We start from the raw sequence: 26,007 nt of genomic DNA on the forward strand, positions 1-26,007 counted from the left end.
GCTCAACAAAAAGTAAATAAAGGTTAAAAAAAAACAACAAGTTTTTTTTTCGTTTTTCATGATTCCCTACTGATTGGGCATAACCTCAAGTTAGGGTATTTTTTTTTATTTTTTGGTTTATCAGTGAGAACTTTTCTGCTCTTCACCGATCAAGATCACGTTTATCGTACCTTAACGTCCTTATTTATTTATTTAGATGACTACTAATTATAGTTTTTCACTTACTTATTTAACAATATGGATTTTACTCCATTATGTAAAACTGATAGTAAATAATTATTAATGAAATTCAAACAGCAATAAATTGCAAAATCATCCGATTTTTCGCCAATATAGATTATTTATCGTGCTCATTGACATTATTTTACGTTGCACTAACCAATTTTTATCAACTGTGCCCAGATTCAAATGCTGGATGTTATGAAAAAGATTTTATAGATAGCAACAAATTACTGGCGTGGCTCGATGATCACCAGCCGTTTACACGACGTACGATGTAGATATCAAAATGGTTTGAAAACAGCTGTAATTGTTTCGCAAATATCGAAAACAAATTTTCAAATCTGACGTTGGAAGGTATACCAACCATAATAGCCTCACAAAGTCGTGCATAAACAAAATAACTAACTGTGATAATTTACAGGATATGACAAACTGGGTATTTGAAGAAAATCTTCACTCTTTGAATTATAAAGAAAATTTAGACAGTGTCCTTTTAATTAGAGCTTCAATATAATTGTTGATTGATTTGCATAAATTATATAATATTTGCAGTATAAAAGATTTACAGTACAAGATTTTATATTAATAGTTTACAATAATTAACAAAATAAAACAATAAATCTATAAAAAATATATTTTTTACAAATTACATGATAAAATTTTCGAAGTCACGCTCACGCTTATTAAATATGCTAATAAGTACGTTACATTGATCAGTTAACGTAATCTAATAAAATTAAATGTAACACGCTTAACTTATGCAGGAACCAACTTAACTTTACTCAACTCAAAAATACTTGATTCGTCAATGGTGAACACATCGTTGGCCTCTTCATTGTGACTTTCTTCATCATCATTTGGAAGAGAAAACTTGCCTTCTGGTTCTTTCAACTGATCTTTGCCATCTATAAAAGATAGTATATTATGGTACTATTGTCACTTTCACATGACGAAATGTTTTTAAACATGTTTGCTTACCAATAATTTTAAAGGTGTAAGAACCGTCTACTCTTTTTTGTAACACCTTTGCTACTATTTTACTGGAAATTTGTGGATTATAATCTTCAGTCATTTTAAGTATCTATAAAAAAATCCATAGTTAAATGAAAACTACTTACACATAGGTGTTACAGAGAATTATCAAGTGAGAACAGGTTTACCTTAAAAGAAACAGTATCATTATTTTGAATGATACTTTGTGATTCATTTTCTTTTGATATGACGTCAAGTTCGTTCCTTTGTTCTAAATTATCATTTGTCTTATTTTTTTTACAAGCAAAAGTCATTGGTGTTAAACTTTGTTTCAAGTTCAAGAGTGCAGCCAAGCTAGAACCATTTCCGTTTTCATTTGACTGACCATTTTGAGTCTCCAAAACACAAGTTTGTTTTGCTGTGATGCTATCCCAGGTGGAACCATTATCTTCGAGTCGGATGTGTTTTCCAGATGATGTAATAGGATCAATAATTTTCGATTTTTTGTTCAAAGTATCTACAAAAGATGGTTCACCTTCAGAAAATGTTTCAGCTGACTTGTTTTGCTTTCTTTTACGGGTGCGCTTTCTTTTACTGGTTGCAGCTGTATTAGGCTCGATCTCATTGTCAAAAAAGTTAGAGTTATTAGCTGTGATGTCTTCGAATTCTATGGATTGTTTAGTTTCATTTAGGCTTGTTTCTGGGTAAGCCGTTTTATAAAATATGTTAGCTGCCAAAGTTAAATCTATGAATTTCAAGGTAAAATAAGCAATGATACTTTAACTTAAAATATTTCGACTTAAAATGTATGAGAGATCACCTGTTGTATTATTACCATGCGTTGCCATAGAACTATTAAATGAGGATTTCTCGTAATCTTTTTCTTTTTTTTCTTTGGAACCAGTCTCTTCAAACTGTGGATGACTAGAGGTTTGTGAGTTATAGTCTTTAGAAATTTTTAATACCTATAAAAAATTCCAAAATTAAATGAAAACCCCTTTATTACTGAGAATTATCAAGTTAGAGCAGGTTTACCTTAAAAGAAACAGTATCATTATTTTGAATGATACTTTGTGATTCATTTTCTTTTGATATGACGTCAAGTTCGTTCCTTTGTTCTAAACTATCATTTTTCTTGTTTTTTTTATGAGCAAAAATCATTGGTGTTGAACTTTGTCTCAAATTCAAGAGTGGAGCCAAGCTAGAACTATTTTCGTTTTCATTTGACTGACCATTTTGAGTCGCCAAAACACAATTTTGTTTTGCTGTGATGCAGTCCAAGGTGGAACCATCATCTTCGAATCGGATGTGTTTTCCAGACAACATGACAGAGTCAATAATTTTTGGTTTTCTGTTCATAGTATTTACAAAATACAGTTCACTATTACACACTGTCTCAGCTGACTTTTTTTCCTTCCTTTTACGGGTGCGCTTTCTTTTACTGACTACAACTGTATCAGGCTCAATGCCATTGTCCAAAAACTCAGAATCATCATCTGTGATAATGTCTTTAAATACTTTAGATTCTTTACTTTCATTTAGGCTTGTTTGCGGGTAAGCCGTTACATAAAATGTATTGTTCGCCGACGTCAAATCTATGAATTTAAAGGTGCAATAAGCAATGATACTTTAACTCAAAATATTTTTACTTGAAATGTATGGGAGATCACCTGTTGTATTATTACCATCCGTTACCATGGAACTATCCAATAAGGATTTCTCGTAATCTTTATTTTCTCTTTCTTTGGAACCAGTGTCTTCACACTGTTGATGACTAGAATTTAGTGGATTGCAGTCTCCAGAAATTCTAAATTCCTACAAAAAAATCTTCATTTAAGCAAAAACTTCTAATACATAGGCTTTATAATGAATTATCAAGTCAATAAGGTTTACCTTGAAAGAAATATCATTATTTTCAATGACATTAGGTTGCGTGAAATCTTCGATATTGGAAACATTAGTCGTGTATAAGCTTGAATTCTGGGAATCAATTTCTGTTGGTGTTACATCAAGTTCGTTCTTTTGTTTCAAACTTGAATTTTTCTTGTTTTTTTTATGAGCAAAAATCATTGGTGTTGAACTTTGTCTCAAGTTCAAGAGTGCAGCTAGATTATTTTCATTTTCATTAAACTGACCATTTTGAGTCGCCAAAGCACAATTTTGTTTTGCTGTGATGCAGTCCAATGTGGAACCATTATCTTTGAATCGGATGTGTTTTCCAGACAATATGACAGAATCAATAATTTTTGGTTTTCTGTTCATGGTATGTACAAAAGATAGTTCATTATTAGAAAATGTTTCAGCTGGCTTCTTTTGCTTCCTTTTATGATTTCGTTCACTTGTACTGACTGCAGCTGTATCAGGCTCAATGCCATTGTCCAAAAACTCAGAATTATTATCTGTGATAACGTCTTTAAATGCTTTAGATTCTTTAGTTTTATTCAGGCTAGTTTGCGGGTGAGCCGTTAGATAAAATGTATTATTCGCCATCAAATCTATGAATTTGGGGTACAAAAAGCAATGATACTTTAACTTAAAATATTATTTAAAATTTGTGAGATATCACCTGTTGTATTATAATTACCTGTTGCCATAGAACTATGAAATAAAGATTTTTCAGAATCTTTATCTTTTTTTGCTTTGGAATCAGTCTCCTGAAACGGTTGAAGATTAGCGGATTTCGAAGTTTCATCAAATCCACTATTATTTTTGATTCCAGTACCAGGAATTATCCTTAAAAAAATTAAAAACCACGTTTAATTACTAACACGTTAATTTGGTATTTCGTAAAGTATGATAAGAACATCAACGGGATGATTTATCAAAAAATGCGCTCATTAAAATTTGTACTGCTTTTCCGTTGAGTTTAAAATTACTGATAAGATAAATTGAAATTCATAACGACCTTATTTATTTAACGAACTGCATGCCTTTGGTTAAGTAAAAATAAAAATACCGGAAATCTTAGCATAGCATGTACATAATACCTACGGCTAATCGAAAAAATTGACAGACTCCTGCAAAAAGGGAAATATACTTACTGAACCGTGTCGTTGTTCTCAAGGACCCTGACATCTTCCTCGAAGGGCAAGAAGCAATAAATATCCTCAGACCGGGCCAGAAGGTGAAAAGGTCTTGGGACATCAAACAGCCTTTGAATATGATCGGCCAACTGTCGGACGTACAAGATTTTCGCGCCTTCGACGAATACCAAACTTTTTCTTCTAGAATCTTGGTAAATCCTGGAGAAATCCAGTTTCACTCGAAAATCGCGCCTCATTGTTGTCAAGTATCAACTCGTAAAATATGCAATGTTAAAATGTATGTACTATCTCTGAAGTAAATGTCAACTGGTAAGTAACGTGACGATTACGATTGCCGGTTTTCTCTCCTGACAAAGATTAATTTCTCATGCTCTCGTCGTTCCAACCTGACTCACCCGACGTGTATGTGTCAGATATATTTATATATACATTGTATCAAGTTGAAGTTAGATTTTAGCGTACTAACTTCACCTTTCTGAACGGGGTGAACGTGAACCCGCGAAACAAGTTAAGTAAAAGATTTGAATGTCACAATTGAAAATTTGAAGAATATGTCAAGTTTTAGGAATCTATGAATATTATGAGTAGGTAGGTCGGTTACAAAAAAAAAAAAAAGAAAAAGAGAAATGAAAAAAAGAAAACATGTCCAATATCAAGCAAAACAAAAAAATAGCATTGTTGTCCCGTGTCAATCATTATTGTAAGATTGACAAAAGATTAAGTATATGTTATAAGAGTTTTTGATAGTAACTTTTGATAAAGTAATCATCTTGGTTTAGTAGAAAATTTATGAGGCAGTATTTGCTTTTTGACTAAAAATTTACGAGTTATTCATAGATAACTTTTAAGTAATATATATGCCAGCAAGTATTCATAAAGTATCATCTCTGTACACATTTGTATTTTGAATGAGAAAAATCCTAAAAGTAGAAAAAAAATTAACCATTAAATGTATGCAAGTTCTATGTATATTAAAGAGTTTATTTTGTGAGCTTCAAAAAATACTCAATTACCATTAGTGTACAACAGTTATAGATATAATGAAACAATAAAATTTCTTAAAAATCAAGTCTTGACGGTTGTTTAGTATCTTCCAGTTTAAGGAAATCCATCATCATCCTCTTCAGCCATTTCCTTAGCCAGTTCCAAGTCTTGTTGCTCCCTTTCTCTGCGCTCTTCAGCTGATTCAAGATCCTTACCATAAGATTTGGGCGGGTATCTCATTGCTTTGACACTCTGGTTGTGTAAATCCAGGCAGAATGTTATTCTCTGATGAAAAGCAAGAAGAGGCTCTCTGGTGCAGTAAATGTCTGTAGTCTCTTTACTTCTCATGTATCCATTTTCTGGATCAAGTGTGGCCTCAATGACACCATCTCTGATAGCCTTGGCCACGATAAATTCTGCATCTACTCCAGAATCAAGACCCAATTTTTTGGCAATATCTGCAGGAGATATACGAGAGTAGGAAAGCCCAATGGAACGTATAGCAGTTTTGATGACATTGTGTCTTAATCTTAAAATCAAAGTAAAAGTATGATCTGATCTGAACTGTGGTCCAAAGTTCTCTAGTACTTCACCAAAACGTTGCAGATTTCCAAGCCTCACAGCCTGTGTGAGCTGAAAATAAGGCGACAGAGCTTTTCTTAGAGCTGCCTGTCGGAAAATTTGTCTTTCTGGTATATCACCTAGCAACAACTCGACAGTGACAGCAAGCTTCTGGACTGTTTGCCTAAACCCAACAGCAGTGGTTTGCGGTGCTTTGCGTAGCGCCTGCACCAAATGCTTATGTGCAGCAGAATATTCTAATCTAGCAGACTTGATTCTACCCAGGTAATACAAAAAACGCGCCCACTCGTTATTACTAGCAGTCTCTGGAAAAGTTGACTTTAGCACCAACTTGTCAGCCTGATCATAAAGATTGTAGTGTAAATAATTTCTCAATAGGCAATTGATCAAAACAGCCTGTCCCTCGAAATCATTGCGCAAAGTGGCTGTTCGCAATCTTAGATGCAAAAAGCCACGAATCTTATCCAACTGATCTGTCAATTCGTAAGCTCTTGAGTGGTAAAAGTAACACTTGGCAGCAATTAAATCAATAGTCCTGCGATTTTGGGCCATAATCTTCTGCATGAGAGCCTCAGAACACTGAACTGCTTCAACGTACTTTTTCGTATCAATCAATCTCACAAGAATCAACAAATGAATGTACGCATCAATCTCTGGCAACAATGGAGTGGCAGAGCTTCTAAACCTCTGAATAGCGGCTTGGGTGCCTTCCATATCCATGGGCTCTTCGACCCAAGCCAGCAGAGCTTCTTTATCGGGCGAAGACTTCATGTAGAAGCCACCGATGATGCCACGCAGGACGATAGGATTAAGTTTTCGTCTTGTGTTGGGCAGTGCTCTCAGAGCTCTAAGGATGAATCTAGGCTCTTTGCTGGCTACGGCCTTCTCGATTTGTCTCGTATGCTCGCGAAGATCATGAATCGTAACAAGATCGACATCCTTCTTGTCTCCAACTTCGTTTTCCGCGTTGGTCGTCTCGGAGTTTGTAACCTCGACCTCCATAGCCTCTACGTTCTTCCCTTGAACACCCATTGCGACGGTTGTGCTGAGTTAGACACCTGCATAAAACAAGAGATTCTGTTCATATGTTTTGTCAAATGATAGCAAAGGCAAGTAAGTAATTTTAATTATCATTTGGATACAAGTGAGTCAGTCACGACCTAACCTCTAAGGCATTTGATTTCAACTGATTTACTAAGTTGCTGTTTTAAATAAAAAGTAAGTTAGTTTTATCTAAAACTGTTGATTTTTTGTTCAAAAATAAACAGAATATGATGTTGACGATATGAGTAGGCCAGAAAACTCACTTTGGGCTCAACCAAATCCAAACGGCTTCTGAAATGACACAAAGTACTGCAATGATGGTGCACTTTGCATTCGTTTAACGGGATAGTGTGTTAAAACGTCACGATACATACGCAAACTATACCTATATGTAAACGCAGACGACACACAGTACTCCTCCCAGCCTCCGCGGCCCGCGAAGGCGGTGACTTTTGGCTTCGTTCGGGTGTCTTCGCCGTCGTCAGGTCGTGTCGACTGCACTCACTGTTATAAGTGTTATAACAAGTATACTTTATATTATAAGTATTCCCAGGGACCGTACCATATAACTTTTTTTCGCTTCGCGGGCCTATGTTACAACATAGGCTGATGTACAGAAAAATAGTTACATGGTACGGCCCCAGTAAACATGTTTTCTCTAGATTTCTTGTAGATGTCAAGAGTCAAGATCCCAAGATTTAGATAGTAAATAAATTGTAAACTTGCCGCAGTGACCACAAACAATTAGAACATTTCAATTTCTATCTATGAAATCAGTTGCGGCTGGTTTACAATTGATTATATGAATCTACTGTAAATAGTAGTAATTATTTGGATCAGCGCCATCTAGCGGTCTTCATTTTTGAGCGAAAAGTGGCCTCTAAAATTCTCAATCTGAGCAATCCGGATTAGAGCCATTTAGTCAATTATAAACCAGCCGCAACTCATAGAGAAGCTATAAAATGAAAAAATAACGATACGTGTGTTTTTGGCGGCAAGTTAACAATTTATTTTCTATCAAAAATTGACCTCCTGTGTATTTATACTTTTGAAGATGAATTTTCGAGTAAAACATAGATTGTTAACTTGCCGCCAAAAACACATGTATCGTTATTTTTTCATTTTATAGCTTTATCATAAGTTGCGGCTGGTTTATAAATGACTAAATAGCTCTGAGCGCAATTGCTCTGTATGAAAAGTTTAGGGCCACTTTTTAGTTCAAAAATCCGCAACGCTAGATGACGCTGATCCAAATAACTATTGCGTACTACTTACAGTACCACTTTATTAACTATAAACCAGCCGCAACTTATCTTATAGATACGTAATAAAAAGTTGATGTATTCTGTGCTATCTGCGGCAAGTTTACAACTTATTTTTGAGCCAAAAATCGAGATGTAAAAGTGTAAACATTCTACTTATTTTATGTGGCTTATAAAATCAACCATATTCCCAAACTTACAATACCTTAGGCTTTCTACCATTGACGTATGGAAGCACAGGCAGTACAGCCCCTTGACTTTATAGTTTAAATCAACAGTTATCTTAAGTAAGTATATGATATGTATTGTGTCACTGAAATCTTGAATAACGATCAAGCACATACGTGAATTTTTTAGTCTAAGAGACGACCGAAGAAAAAAGGCTTTATAAAGAGTTTCAGTCACACGAAGAGTCTCCTGAGAATGGAGCATTGGATCTCTCATAATCAGAGAATGTTGGGTTCTGTGTTTATTTATAAGACTTAAAATTTACTTATCTGTATTAAATGTATTTTTTATTTAGTAAGATCCAATGCTCCATTCTTAAGAGACTCTCCCTGTGACTGTGCTTCTTTTTTAGGCCTTTTTTCTTCAGTTGTCTCTTTTCGACTGATTAATTTACGTATATATTTGATCGTAATTCAAGGTTTCAGTGACACAATACACATCATATACTTAAGTTAACTGTTGATTAAAACTATAAAGTCAAAGGGCTGTACTGCCTGTGCTTCCATAAGTCAATGGTAAAAGGTCTAAGGTATTGTAAGTTTGGGAATATGGTTGATTTTATAAGCCACATAAAATAAGTAGAATGTTTATACTTTTACATCTCGATTTTTGGATAAAAGACAAATTGTAAACTTGCCGCAGATAGCACAGAATACGTCAACTTCTTATTGTCTATCTAATAGATCAGTTGCGGCTGGTTTATAGTTAATAAAGTGGTACTGTAAGTAGTACGCAATAGTTATTTGGATCAGCGTCATCTAGCGTTGCGGATTTTTGAACTAAAAAGTGGCCCTAAACTTTTCATACAGAGCAATTGCGCTCAGAGCTATTTAGTCATTTATAAACCAGCCGCAACTTATGATAAAGCTATAAAATGAAAAAATAACAGTACATGTGTTCTTGGCGGCAAGTTAACAATTTACATTTTACTCGAAAATTCATCTTCAAAAGTATAAATACACAGGAGGTCAATTTTTGATAGAAAATAAATTGTTAACTTGCCGCCAAAAACACACGTATCGTTATTTTTTCATTTTATAGCTTCTCTATCAGTTGCGGCTGGTTTATAATTGACTAAATGGCTCTAATCCGGATTGCTCAGATTGAGAATTTTAGAGGCCACTTTTCGCTCAAAAATGAAGACCGCTAGATGGCGCTGATCCAAATAATTACTGCTATTTACAGTAGAGTTATATTATCAACTATAAACCAGCCGCAACTAAACTTATAGAAAGATAACAAAAAGTTGACATTTTTGTGCTGTTTGCGGCAAGTTTATAATTTATCTTGTATACGAACATTCACCTCTAAAAGTATAAATATATAGGAGGCCAATTTTTTAGTAATCTTTAAAGCCTAGAGCCATTAATTTATTTCTAAATCAGCCGCACTTAAGTTATAAGACGTAAATTCAAATAGTCGACGTTGCTTGTTCTGTTTGCGGCAAGTTTACTATGTGTTATTTACCTAAAAATGCATAAATATACAAGTAAGTGAAAAGTAAAAAGTATAATCACATAAGATGTCAATTTTTCGGTAAAACACAAATTGTAACCTTGCCGCAAATAACACTGACATCATCAACTTTCTGTTTTCTATCAAAAAAAATTGTTGCGGCTGGTTTGTAATTGATAAAACGGCTCTAGACCTTAATACTCTGTTTTAGAATTTTAGAGGACACTTTTCGCTCAAAAATGAAGACCGCTAGGTGGCGCTGATCGTAATAATTATTGCTATGGACAGTAGAGCCATATAATAATATCATAGATTATTAACCAGCCGCAACTAATTTTGTAAATAGACAATAAACAGTTTTACATTTTATGTGCTATCTGCGGCAAGTTTACAACCTATCTTGTATCAGAAAAGCGACCTCCAAAACCATAAATATTCTACTCACCTCATATGGCTCATAAAATCGACCATATTTACAAAATTAAATTACCTTAGACCTTTTACTATTGACTTATGGAAGCACACATTTTTTAACAATCGTGAATGAAGACGATTTATTGAAAAAAATTTTATAAATCCATAAGTTAAGTATCAGATAAAATCACCAGGTGTAAAGGTAAATCTATGTATTAGATGTGAAGCTATCGTAATAAAATATAATAATAAACAACAAATGATAAGATAAGTATTGTATTTGAAAAATATTTAATAATAAACACTGACAATATACAGAGAAAATACGCCATAAGAATTCGCTATGGGTGTTTTATAAGAACCTTATAACTGGTCCAAAATTACAAAGTATCAAATCAGACAATGATTGGAGGTTTTCGCTTGTTTTCTTTACAAGGTAACACCTCATGATTTTTCCTTTTTCAAATTTTTTTTTTTATAATCATCAGTATGCTACGCAACTAAAGCTAAGAATGGTTTATTCTTTTTTGATTACATCGAATCTCGATTACATCAAATCTCTTGTTTTCGTGGTTATTACGGAAGGGATGCTACATTTACATATAATATTAATTTGATACGCAAACATTGCATGTAAAGAGCGATTGGCGAACTCGCTCTTTACTGCTTACATTTTTTTTCTTACAATCAATGATTCCAAGCGCTCGGAACTTTGACATCCTCGACAAATGTTCCGTTTTATTCCTTGCACAAAACATTCTCAGTTAGTCATTGTTTTACTTTTTTTATACACTGCAAGAAGCGAAAACACAGTAGCATTTTTACATTCTACAGTAAATATGTATTTTGAAACCTGTTTTTTTTTATAATTCTGTTTTCATCATTTAATGCTCACCAATTTTTTTTTGACTGATCGCTGCACAAATACATTGTACTTTATTTTACACACGCACCCATTCTAAGTAGTACAGGATGTAACACTTTAATGTCATGGAACATCCTTCTTTTTCTTAAATACACTCTCAAAGCGTTACCCATACCATGCACAGCAAAAACATCAAATGTTTTTTAACAACATTGAACGCGATGGATGTCATTTTACATTAATCGTTAAATAATTTAGAGTAAACATAAAACAGCAAACTCACAAGCCATTTTATTTCTAATGTGCTGGTTTCACATTTTATTTGTTAGAGAGCTTATACGACTTCGTAATCATAAAATATCAAAAAATTACTCAAACACGAAAATTACTCTTGTTGAAAATACATTCTAAAAAAACTACTTAATCCTTACATTAAATTCCAAGGATAACTGGGTAACGCTCCATCAGCATCATACACTAAGATATGTAGATCGCAAGACGTATTACTTAATAGTTGTATTAATGATGGTTAACATAAGTATTTAATGATCGTCTAGTTACCAAAAACTTCATTACCGCATGGTATTTTTTTTTTAATTTTTGTTTGACTGACTACATTACGTAATGCATCAACAGATATTTCTATCAATATTATATTATTACATTATGATGTTAATTAATAAAATGATAAATGACAGTACTCAAATGATGGAAGAAAATTTAGAACTATAACAATTATTTATAAAAACTTCTCATGTAAACTCAAGTTGCAAAAAGTTAGTAACTTATGTTAATATTGTGACAAATAATAATTAGTTTCATAAGACGCTTATATGATCGTTTTATTTTCTCAAGAATTAAAGAGACGCATGAGTAGATAAATCAAGAAAATAATAGACTATTATTGTGCACGTGACAAAAGTACAATAAAATAATTCAAAAAATAGTATCTCCGATTTATCGTTCAAATCGATGGTGATGTAAATTAATTCTAGGCTTAATAGTTTATATCCATAAAAGTATTAATATTGAGTAATATAAACCGTGATTACAGTATGCTGTATACCGTAGGAGGGTATTCATTTTTTACTACTATTTTGTAAACTGTCTAAGAAGTATGCAAGACTTACGTATATGACACAACTGCGATTGTGTTGAAAAACTTTTATTTTTACGATTGTGACAAAAAAATGTATAAAGAAAGTAGGTGACATTCATCTGCTGGTATATTTTTCTTCAGGACATTAATGATTTTGAATTAAATAAAAGTTTTTCTTCACAATTATGGCCAAAGAAATTTCTTTTTCAGTAATGAAACTTTACAACTATTTATGTCTGAGTAATCTTTGGTCTATAATAAAAAGATGTACTTATCCTCGTTCTGTTTGCTGGTTTAAAAATACAACCTTGAGGAAAAAACCAATTTAATCCTCGAGTTGTTCATTAGTTATAGTCCTACAGTTAAGTATATCTTCATCAGATGATGTAATACATTTATAGATTTTACTTTTAAAACTCATCTACTGTTTGTTATTTTATTTTTTTTTCTTATTTTACTGATAGAGTCTGTAGTCTCATAAAGAGGCAAATTAGAATTTTACCTTGGGAATTGAGAGAATTTCTATTTGATTCCTAGTCAAAGTAAGTGGAAGTTCAGTTACTACTCAAGGATTAAATATGATATAATACGAAATGAGCATACTTGTAACTATTACACGACACCTGCAATGTTAAACAGTCATCCACCCCTACTTTCACATATTTTGACGATTTGTGCTTGATGCTATTTACAGTTCATGACGTCTGTAACAACGTTCTCTTGGCATACTAATTTTTATTTTTATTTTTTTGCATAAAAAAAAGAGTATTGTTTCATTTTGATACTATCCTAATAGAATTAGATTAAAGAATAACGACGGAACTATTAAATATAGTTAATCATACTTTCTAACATCTTTGTCATATTTGGCTATACCGTACGACTTTAATAAATTCCCTGACTTGTTACCTGTCTTCGACAAAACATCGAAGCTTGTGTGTATCGTATATTACTGTTGTAAATAACATACCAAAAGAGTTGAGCATTTTTGGTATTTATCCCCAGGTGTTTTACATAAACTTAGGACAACACTTTTCTATCAAATTTAATTTAAATGTCCAGTATTATTAATTACTATGCAATTCTCTTCATGAAAAGATTCGGCAAATTACAATTAACAAAAAATTAACCAGTTCAAAAATACATCATAATTTTCCCAATCTCAACTCTTTTGGTTAAACATACTTAGACTATTTCAGATCACCACTTAGTTTATGTGCGTACCAATTAAAATTCATTCTTAAAATTTACTTCGCAAATATTCTACATTGTATATTTGAATGGTACAGCGAGTATTAGGTCTTACATGGCATCCACATGCGTCTTGTAGACAAAATACTTTTGCCTCGCAGAATCCATCATTTACGCATTATATGAAAGTTAATTTATAATTAAAAACTACTGTTATTCATAGCTCAAACTGTTTTTTTAAACCTCAACTAGTAAATTAAAAAAATGTTTGTCTTGAAAGTGTGCGAATTGCTTGAAACAGTATTGAATGGGTTCTGCCCACTGTTCATCATACATAAACATTCTTTCCCTCAACTTGTGCATTTTGTGAAATATGAAAAATTATGCAGTCTGTCATGTAACATACAACAAGCAATTATCAATTACTTCAATTTTGGGCTATATTTTGTGTTTTTAATATGCGTTCACGTTTCAAATGTACGTGTACGCGACTGATGAAGAAGAAAATCTATCAAATACACGAGGCAGAATCCACCACGCGTCTAGAGATCAAATCAAGTTTCATACCTTGTTTTGGATTCTTATGCACGTTATAATAGAGTAGAATTAGTTTAGTATGCATTTTCATATACAATCACATATTATACACGTGCATCGCTATGAGTCACGTGGTTATTACCTGTTAAACCCGAGCTGTCATGGTAATTTCTTGTCTACAAGCTTACTTGCAGAAACTATTTCATATCTGCCAAAAGCCAATGACGAATGTAAAAAATCCACGCTTACTTACAAAATAAAGAAATTTTTTATTTCCAAGACACTCATAATTATAATTTATCATGTTCTGATAAAGTTTTCATCAGAAGAATCACTTTGATTGAATACAAGGTACATTCATTGATCAAATCCTTTTAAATTTTGAATCCATGGGCATCTTCATTGTACAGTTCACTTGTATTTACAATATGTACGATCATATTCAAGCCTCACATAAAATACCCCACCAAAACACCTTTTACTTTTGTTCGAGTCTAATTCATCAGATGCCCAAGTTTTAAAATACTTTGCGAAAAAAGAGAAACAAGACCTCTGTGAAACCTGACCTCTACATCTCAGCAAGCTCGTAATTTCATCCCAATTTCAACACAAATTTGCTTAAATATTTAGATTGCTCTTTAAATTGAAAAAAAAGTATGATCACTCTATAGTTACTGAGTGCTCCTGGATTAGTGAAGAAAACGTCATGTGCAAATATTTTACGAGAATCGGGTAAACTTTTTTTTAAAGGAAAATAAAACCTACAACATAAGAAAAACAGTCAAGCTTTTCGGTGATTCTTATGGTGATAACTGTCATGGATTCGCATAAAGTAGAAAAAACAAAAAACAAAAAATAATAATAATTTACGATCGATTTGGTTGGTTGAGAAAAAAGTGACGTGTTTGTCCGTAACGTCGCATACGATTATATCTGGAAAATCTTGGTTTAGCGAACGGTGATTTATTTGTGACTTGCATTATTCGAAGGTACGACGCGTCTTCCAGTTAATATCATAATCGCTCATCGCTTCTTCAATGTAATATCTGCGCTTTAATAAGGTGTAAACCTGTTGTAGCCACCTCTGTATACCGTCGCCTAAAACAATTTATCGATTTAATTAGTTGATGATTCTTTTGAAAATGTAGGTTATAATGGACGTATCATAGGCATCATTAAAATCTTACCCCGTAACCTGCAACTGGACCGATCCCATGGCTTAGGTAAGGATCCGCGTATTCACGTCCATATCTGTAAAAATCAAGAAAAAAAAAAAAAGAAAATGGAATTAATGTATTAATAATATACATACATAATTTTAAAATATTTTCATTTCATATAATTATTACCAAAAGATAATTATCGATGTAAAGATCATAATTTTAATTTTTACATTTTATTTTAGGTGTCTCATCTCTAGCTTTATAACTTTCAAAACGCAATAAACTTATAATTAATAAAGTTGAGACATATACCACCACGTGAAATTTTAGGTACTGTTGAAGAGTAAAATCACGATAAACATCTAGTTAAAAGTCGACTTCTCAACACATAGTCTTTTACAGAAAGCAGAGTTCAAGATCTGGGTAGTAGCAAGACATCATAAAAAACAGATTCACGGGCTTAATTAAACAAAATATTCAGTCAAATATAAAAATGTATCCAAAGGTATTGGGCTGAAATTCACGAGGTGCGATATTACATATGCTGCTTTGCCGAATAAACAATACTATATACAAAACAGTTTTTGATCGTAATTTTTCGTCACATCATTTTTGGTCATGTTTTCAACATATCTCATGTATCCTATGTAAACTACTGGCTAATTGAAAATCATCCCCAGCTACAATCGCGCCTTTGATTTAAGAAATGAGCCACCTTGGAAAATGATTTCTCAACTTTTGCCTCTACGAAGTACTTATTTGACGTGAAAAAAAGTTGTAGTCTCTAAATTGGTATGAATCATTTTCCAGCAATAAATTAATTGGATATTTTTTGCTTACACCTTTGCGACATGTGTCATCGTTTCCTCTTTTATGTTGACTTTGATATTAAAAGTCTTGATAACCTTTGTAAGTGTATTATATTTCTTACTGATGTATACCTTGCTTTTTTTTGCAACATTTGTATTGCATTTAAATGCTAATTTCAAAACTGATGAAATTTTTTTTTTTTTTTTTTTTTAATAAATATGTTTTAGTCTTTGATTAAGCATACTTTTATTCGAGAACAAAGATAACGAGATTTTATTTTTTAATGAAATGTTTTGAAGAAAAAAAAAAAAAAGGGGGTTGAAACTCGAGATCGATAGCGGCGGGTAACAAGCTCGTCGTCAAAGCAATTAGCAAGCTATCAACGCGCGGCGTGAGAAGTAGAGCGGAGGGAAAGAGCACGACGAGGAGACCCTTTTTAGATTCACGTGCAGTGCCACGAGAAGGTGACAACGAGTCGACCTTCTGCTGGGTAATTGACATTAATTAAAATTCATTTCGATTGTCTCTGAAACTCATTTCGATGAAAGTTTTACCCGAAACGCGATTTTTTTTTTTCACACGAGATTTTAATTTAATTTTCTTGTAACTCTAAAAAATGTGTCGTATCGTGTAGCTCACAGATGAATAAAATTGGGTTTTCCGATATTTTTAAGCATCGTATAAGGTAACCCTGTATTGCGTTACTCTCACAAATGAATTCGTTTGCATTTAGTTTCAGTATTAGAATGGCATATTGATTTATCGATGCTTTACTTCGTTTGTATTAAAAAGGAACGAAAAAGCATTGTCTCTTGTGTGCAATGAAAAATTAAAATTTATTGACCTTAACGTATGGTTTTGTAATTAAATTAAATGATAAGAAAACAAAGTATTGAAAAAAAAAAAAAACTGATAATCATGAAAAAAAAAAAAAAAATCAAGAGTTAAAATAAAATAACGAATAGGATAGGATGAGGGGGTTCTTACGTCCACCTAGGAATTATTAGATTTATCAGAAGATGTTAAATTTTCAGAAAATTCCAGATCGTCTCTTCTTTTACGAAGAGCCCGACCACGACGTCGACTTTTTCTGGAAGAGAAAGGAATAATAAAAGTTAAAAAAATTAAAAAATGAAAACAATAAAATATCATCAGTCCGATGAACACGCAAATAAATAAATACATAAATAAACAAATGAATGTGGAATGATTGAAACGTTGTGTGAAAAAAAAAAAAAAAAAAAATTATGTTTTCGAAGTTCCTATAAGGAAATGACATATTCCAAAAAAATCAAGAATCGTTCCACCCAAGCGACAGATGCTCGAGCGCGTCTGTATCATTACATCCGCAATAACTCCAAAGCACAAAGTATAACGCGACCCTTGGCACATTAGCCCCTTAATAATAATCGAAATTCTCAGGGAAACTGAAATTGGTTGCCAGATGGCTCTCTCTTTCTCTCTCTTCTCCATTCCCTCGACCGCCAGATCCATTCGAGAAAAGCACAAGTTAGCTGGGAAAGAGGAGGAGGAGAAACCCATTCCAGCCAAGTGGAAATTCCATTTCCTTGTCTCGGTGATAACCAACACTCGAGAGCCCGACCGCCGCAGCCGCTGAATCAAAAGTGCACTGGCTGCGTTTGACGATACAATTACGCGGACCCCATGCACTCGAGCAGCCCCGCCTATATTTACACTTTGTTCAACGTGCATCTTGACTTTTTTTTCATCTCCTTCGAGCTTTTCTCTGTTTTAGACTTGCTATCGTTTTTTTTTGCTCACCAACAAAACGAAAGGTGAAGCATGCACAGGTACATAACTCACGTCTCATTGTCCCAGTTGTTGGTGCTCTTGTTGCCCCAGCTAAATTTGGCTCTGCCTGCAGTTACCCATACTACGTTTTTTCAGCAATTATATTTGAACGAAAAACATGACAAAAAAAAGGCCCAGAAGCAGTCACGTACGAACACCTGACCTGCACACCGTGTACGCGATTTTAGTGCCTTGTCGACCGAGCGTGAGTACATATACACACGTATAGGTGTAACGAGACGAATGAGGCCCGTTCGCGCGAATCCAGCTACCTTAACGAGCTAATAATGAATCCCGAAGAAAAAACCGTTCAACTGCCGTCGTCGTATTGTATACATGTATAAACTTGCCTATGCATACATGGCAAAAGTGGTAGTCGCTCGGGGGCTGGGGGGAAGGGGGGGAGCTCTGCTGGAGCTTTTGTGCCCGGGTTTGCCTTTGATTTAACGAGGAGAGGCCGCGCGGAGGAACAATTATTTTTTCGCGACTCCCGCGGCATTGTTACCCTTTTCTTTCGTTTTTTCTTTTTCCCAACTCGAGAACCGACTCCATCGGGCTCAATTAACTTTGCATGAAAACCCAGCCGAATAACGACACACGGTTTGGCGGTACTATTTTCGTTGCTCAAATGAGGTCCTGCCTACATTGTGCGTTTCCCCTCTGTTACCATGATTTTTTTCAATGTTTACACAGCGGAAATACAATACATATTGTACACAAAATTAAAGTGCCAAAGGTAAAAAGGGGTAAAATATGAGTTGAAGATTTTTTTTTTTTTTATTTCATTTTAGTGTAACGCGCGATAAATCCTGTGTGGCTTTGGAAAAAAAAACAAGCTCGACGAGCTTACAAATTGAGCCACTTCAAAGCTGTTCGAGGCTTTTACAACAATTTTCTTTTGCAATACGTATACTTATAGGCACTGCTGCAAAGAGGAGAAACGCGTGCAAGCTCACGGCCAATGAATATATACAGCATCGCGTATACACGGTGGGTATACAACACGCACATGCAGTGCATACATGCCAATGCACTCTTGTTCAAGCTCGTCCATCATCACGCGAGCTTACTTCTATAACGCGTAAGCCACCTTCGGGAGATCAACGCACCGAACACAAAACAAACATCACAAATAAAAGTCAAGTATATATATATATATCGTATAGTGTATATCGACATCTCGATTCATAAGAGTACCGCATCCTCGCAGGTTGACGATTAAGTAGATATTATGTAATGCACAATTGAATCCGAGATGGGCAAACGAAACAAAAGATAAAAATAACATTGAGTGGGTGTTACAAGTGGGAGGGGGGAGGGGGTGGCGCGTGAAAAATCGCGAGACAGAAAACAAACGGTGCGAGTCGGGTGTAGATATATTATACTTACGTGCGTATAAATAAATATATATATATACATATTCAAGTGTGGGAGAGAGAGAGAGAGAGAGAGAGAGAAAGTAAAGTCGAGATAGGCGCGTTGTATAGGTGTGTATACATGTATAGGATGGATGGTCGATTTAACGATTATTTACCCGGCCACTGCTGCATATCCGGCGACTGGCTGGGCCGCGGCTGCCGCTGCTCCGTAGGCGCGCGCCGCCACGGCCGTGTAGGTTGCCGCGGCCGCGTAACTAGCCTGCTGGGCCGTCGAGAGCGGTGTCTTTAGGAGGGGCGAGGCCGCCGCCGCCGCTGCCGCTGCCTGGAACACAACCAATTTTACGTCACGTATACGCTTTTGATAACAATATCCATATGTATATGTATGTGTAGATGTATCGTGTGATACGCGTGGGCGTCGTTCGATTCGATCCTCCGTATATACACACGCGGAAGCAGATACTACTCGCCGATCGCCCGTAGATATATTTTCGATAAGATTACCTCTTCATCACTGGTTATTTGATTATTGCTGTTGTTTTTGTTGTTACATCTATTGGATATTATATCGTCACGAATTTCACGGATACGCACGCTCGCGTGGGTGGTAATCGGTACCCATACACTACACACGTCAACACGTGTCTGGAGAAAAAAAAAAACAAAAAAAAAAAACTTCATTTCTATATTTGCATGATTGTTGTTGAACACTACAAGTATAAATACACAACAGAGTTTACGTAACGATTTATCATTGGATTACCCGCGGATATTGTCGCGAGGATTAAAAAAAAATTGCGCGGCTCAACAGACAATGGATATTGTATATGTAATATACCACGTGTGTGTTTGTCGAATCTTACCTGTAATCTAGGATCTTGTGACGCTGCGTGTGCCGCTAGGAAGGGATCGTAGTAGACGCTGAAAAACAAATCATTGAAAAAAAAAAAAATAATAATTATTGAGAAAACACTGTTGTCGTTGGCGCCACACCTCGCGATAAGGCCGATATATGGAAGATCTTTCCGAGGATGATAATCCTATTGGGCGCATTATAATATTGGGCGTTCGTTTTTACGTTGAATTGTATCATTTTTGGATGGACGATGTGTTGATGTAATCTATATATATATATATGTATGCAACGCGTGGTGACGCGCGACCTTTAACTCGAGTATTAGTTTCCCACGTGTTTCGGACAGAGTTACATTATAGCTGTCTTGCTGGCGTAGAAAACTTTGTTGAATATTTATAATACGACATGTATTTATTGTAAATAGAGACGGAATTTTAATCATTTTTCCTTCTTTTTAAAGATTAGCCGAGCCAACAGTTAATCGGTTCGCATGAAATTTTCGTAGCTTTGCACAATGCAATATCAATTCAAGTTTTGCTATTCGACGAAAGCTTAATTGAATTTCTATTTTTTTTTTTTATAATATTTCCTATACGTAGAACTTATGAAGAGTGTAACAAACTGTATACAATTTTATAATTTTCTATCAAGTATTTTCAACGAATCAGATGATTTTTTTTTTTTTTTTTTTTTTTTTTTTTTTTTTTTTTTTTTTTTTTCAAATAAAAATTAAAAAGAAAAAAACGAACTCCCTAGAAACGTAACATTTTTTCAAAGTACCGTACTCAAGGGTTGCGTTAATCAAGTACCTGTCTTATTTTCACCTTATGACTGGCTGCAACGGATTAATAAAAAAAAAATTAAAAAAAAAATTAAAAAAAAAATTAAAGTATGTATTGAAATTATTTTGTTTAAATAGGTACACACGTAATTCCTCGATGACATCTAAGGCTTATGACTATGGCCGTTGTGTGTGTGTGTTCTTAAATTGATGAAATTTTTTTACACAATCATGTCGTGACAGTAGAATAATTCAGTGGCTTGGAATTCAAGTAATGTACAATTTTGATGAGAGTGCAGTATGGCGATAGCGAGAGTGATGATGCAAGGTAAACAAGATATTACAAGAATTAAAATAGACTAAAAAAAAAGATACACTGCAGTATCCATATGTACAAATGTATACGTGTGGCTACTGATTGTATAAGTACTATCAACTACGTTAAAACCATTATCGAAAGGAAAAGCAAAAAGGTAAAAAAAAAAGCCACAACAGTCGTGTAAGTGCTATAAAAACGGTGTGTTAATGTATAAAACGCCGCGTAAATCGACCAAAGCAGCTCAAGAGCAAAGAAAAAAAAAAAAAAAAAAAAAAAAAAAGAAAAAGTCAGTTGGGGGCGAGGTACAGAGAAGGTGGTGTGAAAAACAAAGCGATAGAAAAAGAGAATGCGTGTACAAGTACGTGCAGTATCCGTAGCCGGGGTATATCAAATGACAAACGCGCCCGCACTGCACGTGCCCTCTTGATTCTCCGGATGGTGAAACAAGTACCGAAGTACCGAAGATCACGTACATTTGTCGTCATCGTCTCCGTATACATAAGTACTGAATCCTTGATCGACAAAGCCAATCACATACATGTATATGTAAGATCCTCGTTTGTGGTACTTACTCGATATAGGCACACAAGTACGCATAAACAATTGTAATGTATGGGTGGAGGTGTAAGGTAAACGCGTATAGTAAATCATGATGTGTGTACGTGTATACTTACGCTGCCTGTGCGAAGGGATGAAGAGCCGTAGCGGCGGCGGCCGCGGCTATGGAGTTCGGGTTACGGGCGAGCGCTAAAGCCGCGCTGGCTGGAAAAGCGGCCGCGCGAGCTGCCGCCGCCGCCGCCGCGCCCACCCTGCTCCTCTGTATGGCGACTCCGCGTAGGGCCGCAGCTGCTGGAACATTACGGGTGCATCATGCCAAATAAACGGCCTACCTTTTTTTTTTTTTTTTATTGCATTCGTACCACTCGGAATACTATTTTTCTTCCCCCCCCCCTTTCATCTCCGCTCGCGGGGAGATACATTTTTCACCCATACGGACAACATTCGCACACCACTCGGATTCTCCTCTCTTCTCGTCGTATCGGCACAGCACCACCAGCACTCGCAGTGGTTGGTTTCCTTTCTTTCTCGCTCCATATCGACGTAGCGCACGCACCAGCCACCCGTGCTCCCCACCCCCCTTTTTTCATATCTACAGCGACTAATCCAGCTCAAAGTTACGGGTAAGATCGGCGTTGTTTCTCTCTCGTGCAATGTGTGTGTGTGTGTGCGCCCGGGGAGAGAAAGTTTATTTTGATTAGAGAGAACGGCTGCGAGGTTGGAAAAATCATACGTGAGCGCGCGGGGAGGGGCCGGTAATGAGAAGTTGTACCAAGTTGTGTGTTATATTGCGGCCACATCTGGACGGTTAACTTGACGGAAAGTGAAAACAAGTGAGAAGATTTCCCTCCCTCCCCCGAGTCAAGTGGGTGGTGGGTTGATTTTTGTTTTTCCCCTCCGCATCGAAGCGAAATTGCGGGCTACCAGGTGTCGACGCCGAGAAAAGACATAGAACGCGGCGGCCTGTGCCGAGTGTGTGTGCAGGATGGGGCTTTTCCACCGAGATTTTATTGATTTTGGCTTGGAAATTTCTAATGTGGAAGCGGAGAAGAATGTTCCGGGTGTGCACGGTTTTCGTAGGCAATGTCGAGTCGTTCCGGCCAGGAGCTGACGAAAAGATATGATGAAAATGCCTTGGTACTTTGATTGCAACAATGGTTTTTCAAAATACACCTTCCGCGGGATGATGACGAATCCTTCGCCGTCCAAACGACGCGTGCGGCTGCCCGGTTCAATAAATAATCCATATTGCGCGTAAAAAAGTATTGAAACAACTTTTCAAAGATCCACACTTATATGCATGGTCTATAAATTTCACCTATTTATCTTTTTCATATCGACTTTGAACAAACTACGATTTAAAAATCATGCTGTGTGATTATTTTCAACGTGGAAATAAAAAATTTTATTTATCAACGTGTACATGTAATATGGTGATCGAAAAACTATGAACTACGTTATAATGAAATTCAAGATGACAACTGCTATCTATTGAATAAAAAATTGCTAAAGCGACAAAAAAAATAGAGTACAATTATAGAATAAAGTATAAAATTGAAAACTTACGGGTACTTTCGTTGATATTGCTGATTTCGATACTCAGTTGGCACTTATTCTTTGAGAAGACGAGTATTAATTTACAGTGCATCGAAACTGATTCGTTAGAGAAGCTTGGTTAATGTAATACAAGGAAACATGATACAGATGCGAAAAAGAAAAAAAAAATCAACATAAGATAATTGCAAGAGTTGTTAGGCTGCAATACGTAATCGATAATGTAATATTAGTAGTACACACTGATAACCGGTAAGAGGAGAATTTTCGGTGCCGTAAGACTCATGCCTTGTACAGGTATAATATATACTCGTGTAAGAACTATATTATATAGTGTCTCTATTGAATGATATACAGGAAGAATGTGGTGGTTAAAAATTAAACAGCATGAAAGAACACACAAAAACGCAGCGGTGGTACAATACACAGGTACAATGGAGGATATAATTATTACCAACTAATTGTCCATTACGATCAAGTATGTGTAAGGTACAGCCGGATGAGGTGGAAAAAGAAAGGGGGACGGACCAACTCTATATGTGTAGAGATGGAAGGAAAAAAATACACACAGCCATCAGTTGGTGCGTGAGTGTACAGGTACTGCTACTGCCATACAGAGTCTTTGATGAAAAATGTACGTGTATATATAATATATATGAAACGTTGTGGACAAAGCTACTATATATTATGTAAGATGATTGTCATTGGATTTTTAGCAAGCCTCATGACATCGTAGGTACAAGTGTGTTCGTGTAAAACGGTGTTGGCCAGGATTTTCTACGCGTAGTCGCGCGCAGGCGCGCTCGAACCGATGAAGGTTTAGGTATGGCAAGGAGGAAAAGGACAAGATGAGATGGGGGAGAGAGAGAGGAGTGAGAGCGAGAGAGAATCTATACCTCCGTCTCGTCGCAGCTCTGGGCGCGAGTACGAGCGGCGTGGCGGCGGGCGACGGGGTGACCGAGGCCGCTGCGACTGCTGCTGCTGCTGCAGCCGAGGGGGTTGCTGTGCCTAGCCAGCTCCAGGGCATCACCGGTAACCTGTATCCTGTTTTTTTTTTTTTTTTTTTTTTTTTTTTTTTCCGCAACGACATCAGGGAGAAAGAGAGATAGTACAGAAAATAAAAGGAATAAAAAAAAAAAAAAAGAAGAAGAAGTAAAAGAAACATGTATATATACATGGTTACATTTGGTCTGCACGCTGGACCGCAAGCGTGATGGTATATACATATATAATGTAGGTATAGGCACGGGCTCGGTTCTCGATCCACTCTTTTCTCGGTGCGACCATACTGGCAACTTTCTTACTTTTTTTTTGTTTTTTTTGTTGATTACAATTTTTTTTTACAACATTACGCTTTTATCGCGGACACGGACATGGTTTATCGCTCAATGATGGCTTGGACGAGGTTCGCTGCAAACTCTGAATGCTCATTTATTTTTCAAGTATGCCCCCAAAAGGGCTTAATAACTGAGTACCTATTACTTAACTTTTTTGTATGCGAGTTTCCTTAAATATTCTATTCCTTTTTGTTTGAGGTACCAGATTAACACAAATCCCTGTATAGCAGTACAAGAAATTTTTTTTATCCGTCAGTGTTGAAATAAAAAAGATCGCATGATGTTGCTCTCAAAAAAATGTTTAACCTTATGCAGAAAATTATATCAATGGGAAGCTAAAGCCGTATAGGAAATATTACAAGTTATAAGAATGGCAGGATGCATGGAATGAAATAGTAAAATGTTAATAGTTTTAAACTCTGAAGCGAAAAAAAAAATGTAAAATTTAATAATACATTTGTTAAACAAAGAACACTATGTATAAACGAAAAGAAAAGTTTTAAAGGAGACTTTTTCCATTCCACAAATTTTTACCCTAACTGCTTAATATGTGCAAAGACTTGGCAAAAGCTTTAAGATGAAATAAATTTTTTCAACATTTTGAAAAGGTCATTCGAGTTATTAAAAACCATAATTTTTTTACCGCGTGTACAAAAAAAAGAAAGAGCTTTCGCATTCAAAGAAAAAAAAAAAAAAATTTACACTGAAATGCATCAAATGTAATTGTCAACAAATAACAATGACTTAAAATTTATTTTACTCTAAACTCAAGAATTTTAAAGCTAAAACGTGAAAAAATTTTGTGCAATCCATCAACGAGCTGACATGTTGTATTAAATGATATATTGTAACATCTGGCATTAAGAAGAATTGCAACTCTTAGGTACAAGTTTCGTAATTATATTTTTGTACACATTCATATGTGAATGTCAGATGTGCGTGTGAATGTGCCTGTGTTATGTGCGTGTTAGCCCACGTGTACACATGTGTCTACAATCTTTTAGCTAAATTTATACTTCTTCGAGAAAGAAATTTATTACGTTTAATAAGTAATTGAAAAAAAAATTTTAATACAAGATTCTAAACTAAATTTTAAACTATATCGTAAATGAATCTACTTGGTTAGAAAATTACTCAATCATGAGGGTTTCCGTTTAGTACAAGGATTTTTTTTTTTTTTTTTTTTTTTATAGTAAATTAATAAAAAAACAAATAACTAATGCGTTTAAATTTGCTGAAACATTAAACTCTGCATTGCACAGCACAAAAGAAAATACAAAATTTTTCAAAACTATGATATTTGCAATTTTTTTACTAGTGTACTAATAGTGGAGTCTTAACACGATAACAATTGTTGTGATTCTTCTTCTACACAGTTCATCTAAAGCTTTGACAAAAAACATACCAAAGTGGGAAAAAAAAAACCACCATTAACAGACAAAATGGTTTGGGTGTATAGGAAAGGTAATCGTAAAGATAGCTACGATTCTGCCAGTTCAAGTAAATAATTATTTTTAGTTGTATTTTACACAATGACGT

The 26,007-nt window shown here is 35.1% G+C and overlaps 3 protein-coding genes across 15 annotated transcripts in view; all 3 read right to left on the reverse strand.

Annotated features, from left to right (window-relative positions):
- Window positions 1–895: 895 nt before the first annotated feature.
- LOC106642113 (uncharacterized) lies at window positions 896–4,912 on the reverse strand. 4 transcript variants are annotated; one of them, XM_014356764.2, is made up of 10 exons: window positions 4,236–4,912; window positions 3,779–3,927; window positions 3,088–3,689; window positions 2,865–3,009; window positions 2,230–2,789; window positions 2,015–2,159; window positions 1,730–1,939; window positions 1,383–1,642; window positions 1,201–1,303; window positions 896–1,127 (listed from the first exon to the last, which is right to left on the reverse strand). In XM_014356764.2, exons 1-10 carry the CDS (start codon window positions 4,472–4,474, stop codon window positions 979–981), a joined length of 2,562 nt encoding a protein of 853 aa, XP_014212250.2. In that variant the 5' UTR covers window positions 4,475–4,912; the 3' UTR covers window positions 896–978. The 4 variants fall into 4 exon arrangements, with proteins under 4 accessions (XP_014212250.2, XP_014212249.2, XP_089449320.1 ...); XM_014356763.2 differs by having other exon boundaries at window positions 1,383–1,939; window positions 2,030–2,159; XM_089593194.1 differs by having other exon boundaries at window positions 1,383–1,924.
- A 127-nt stretch (window positions 4,913–5,039) lies between these two features.
- Window positions 5,040–7,452, reverse strand: Rpn3 (regulatory particle non-ATPase 3). Of its 5 annotated transcripts, none has more exons than XR_016293075.1 (3): window positions 7,112–7,217; window positions 5,252–6,862; window positions 5,040–5,158 (listed from the first exon to the last, which is right to left on the reverse strand). XR_016293075.1 is itself a non-coding variant. In XM_089592729.1 (3 exons), the coding sequence occupies exon 3, from the start codon at window positions 6,834–6,836 to the stop codon at window positions 5,337–5,339; it is 1,500 nt and encodes a 499-aa protein (XP_089448855.1). In that variant the 5' UTR covers window positions 6,837–6,862; window positions 6,970–7,006; window positions 7,112–7,218; the 3' UTR covers window positions 5,199–5,336. The 5 variants fall into 5 exon arrangements, 4 of the variants coding, with proteins under 4 accessions (XP_089448855.1, XP_089448856.1, XP_014212255.1 ...); XM_089592729.1 differs by lacking the exon at window positions 5,040–5,158 and adding an exon at window positions 6,970–7,006 and having other exon boundaries at window positions 5,199–6,862; window positions 7,112–7,218; XM_089592730.1 differs by lacking the exon at window positions 5,040–5,158 and adding an exon at window positions 6,970–7,006 and having other exon boundaries at window positions 5,199–6,881; window positions 7,112–7,218.
- Window positions 7,453–14,148: 6,696 nt separating this feature from the next.
- The window catches only part of LOC106642146 (RNA-binding Fox protein 1), a 43,275-nt gene continuing 31,416 nt past the window's right edge, over window positions 14,149–26,007 (reverse strand). For 2 of the 6 annotated variants that reach the window (XM_014356833.2, XM_023389885.2), the window contains 5 exons: window positions 21,694–21,868; window positions 19,927–19,984; window positions 19,219–19,385; window positions 15,087–15,150; window positions 14,149–14,997 (listed from right to left, as the gene is read on the reverse strand). In XM_014356833.2, coding sequence (XP_014212319.2) covers window positions 14,953–14,997; window positions 15,087–15,150; window positions 19,219–19,385; window positions 19,927–19,984; window positions 21,694–21,868 — 509 coding nt within the window. In that variant the 3' untranslated portion in view covers window positions 14,149–14,952. Of the gene's footprint in view, window positions 14,998–15,086; window positions 15,151–19,218; window positions 19,419–19,614; window positions 19,617–19,901; window positions 19,985–21,693; window positions 21,869–24,027; window positions 24,176–26,007 lie in introns of all 6 variants that reach the window. The other 4 variants (XM_023389886.2, XM_014356831.2, XM_089593473.1 and 1 more) reach the window with 4 other exon arrangements.

This window comes from Copidosoma floridanum, unplaced genomic scaffold (assembly GCF_036245765.1).
Source record: "Copidosoma floridanum isolate Cflo_tuat_1 unplaced genomic scaffold, Cflo_Japanese_pri ptg000019l, whole genome shotgun sequence".
Taxonomy (NCBI): domain Eukaryota; kingdom Metazoa; phylum Arthropoda; class Insecta; order Hymenoptera; family Encyrtidae; genus Copidosoma; species Copidosoma floridanum.

What these genes read in the sequence shown, in the direction of transcription:
- LOC106642113 (XM_014356762.2), bottom strand. Translation starts at nt 4,474, where the DNA reads ATGAGGCGCGATTTTCGAGTGAAACTGGATTTCTCCAGGATTTACCAA. An exon ending in GAGAACAACGACACGGTTCA is followed by an intron (nt 3,928 to 4,235) that starts GTAAGTATATTT and finishes AATTTTTTTAAG; the next exon opens with GATAATTCCTGGTACTGGAA. An exon ending in ATGATACTGTTTCTTTTAAG is followed by an intron (nt 2,160 to 2,229) that starts GTAAACCTGCTC and finishes AATTTTTTATAG; the next exon opens with GTATTAAAAATTTCTAAAGA.
- Rpn3 (XM_014356769.2), bottom strand. Translation starts at nt 6,836, where the DNA reads ATGGGTGTTCAAGGGAAGAACGTAGAGGCTATGGAGGTCGAGGTTACA.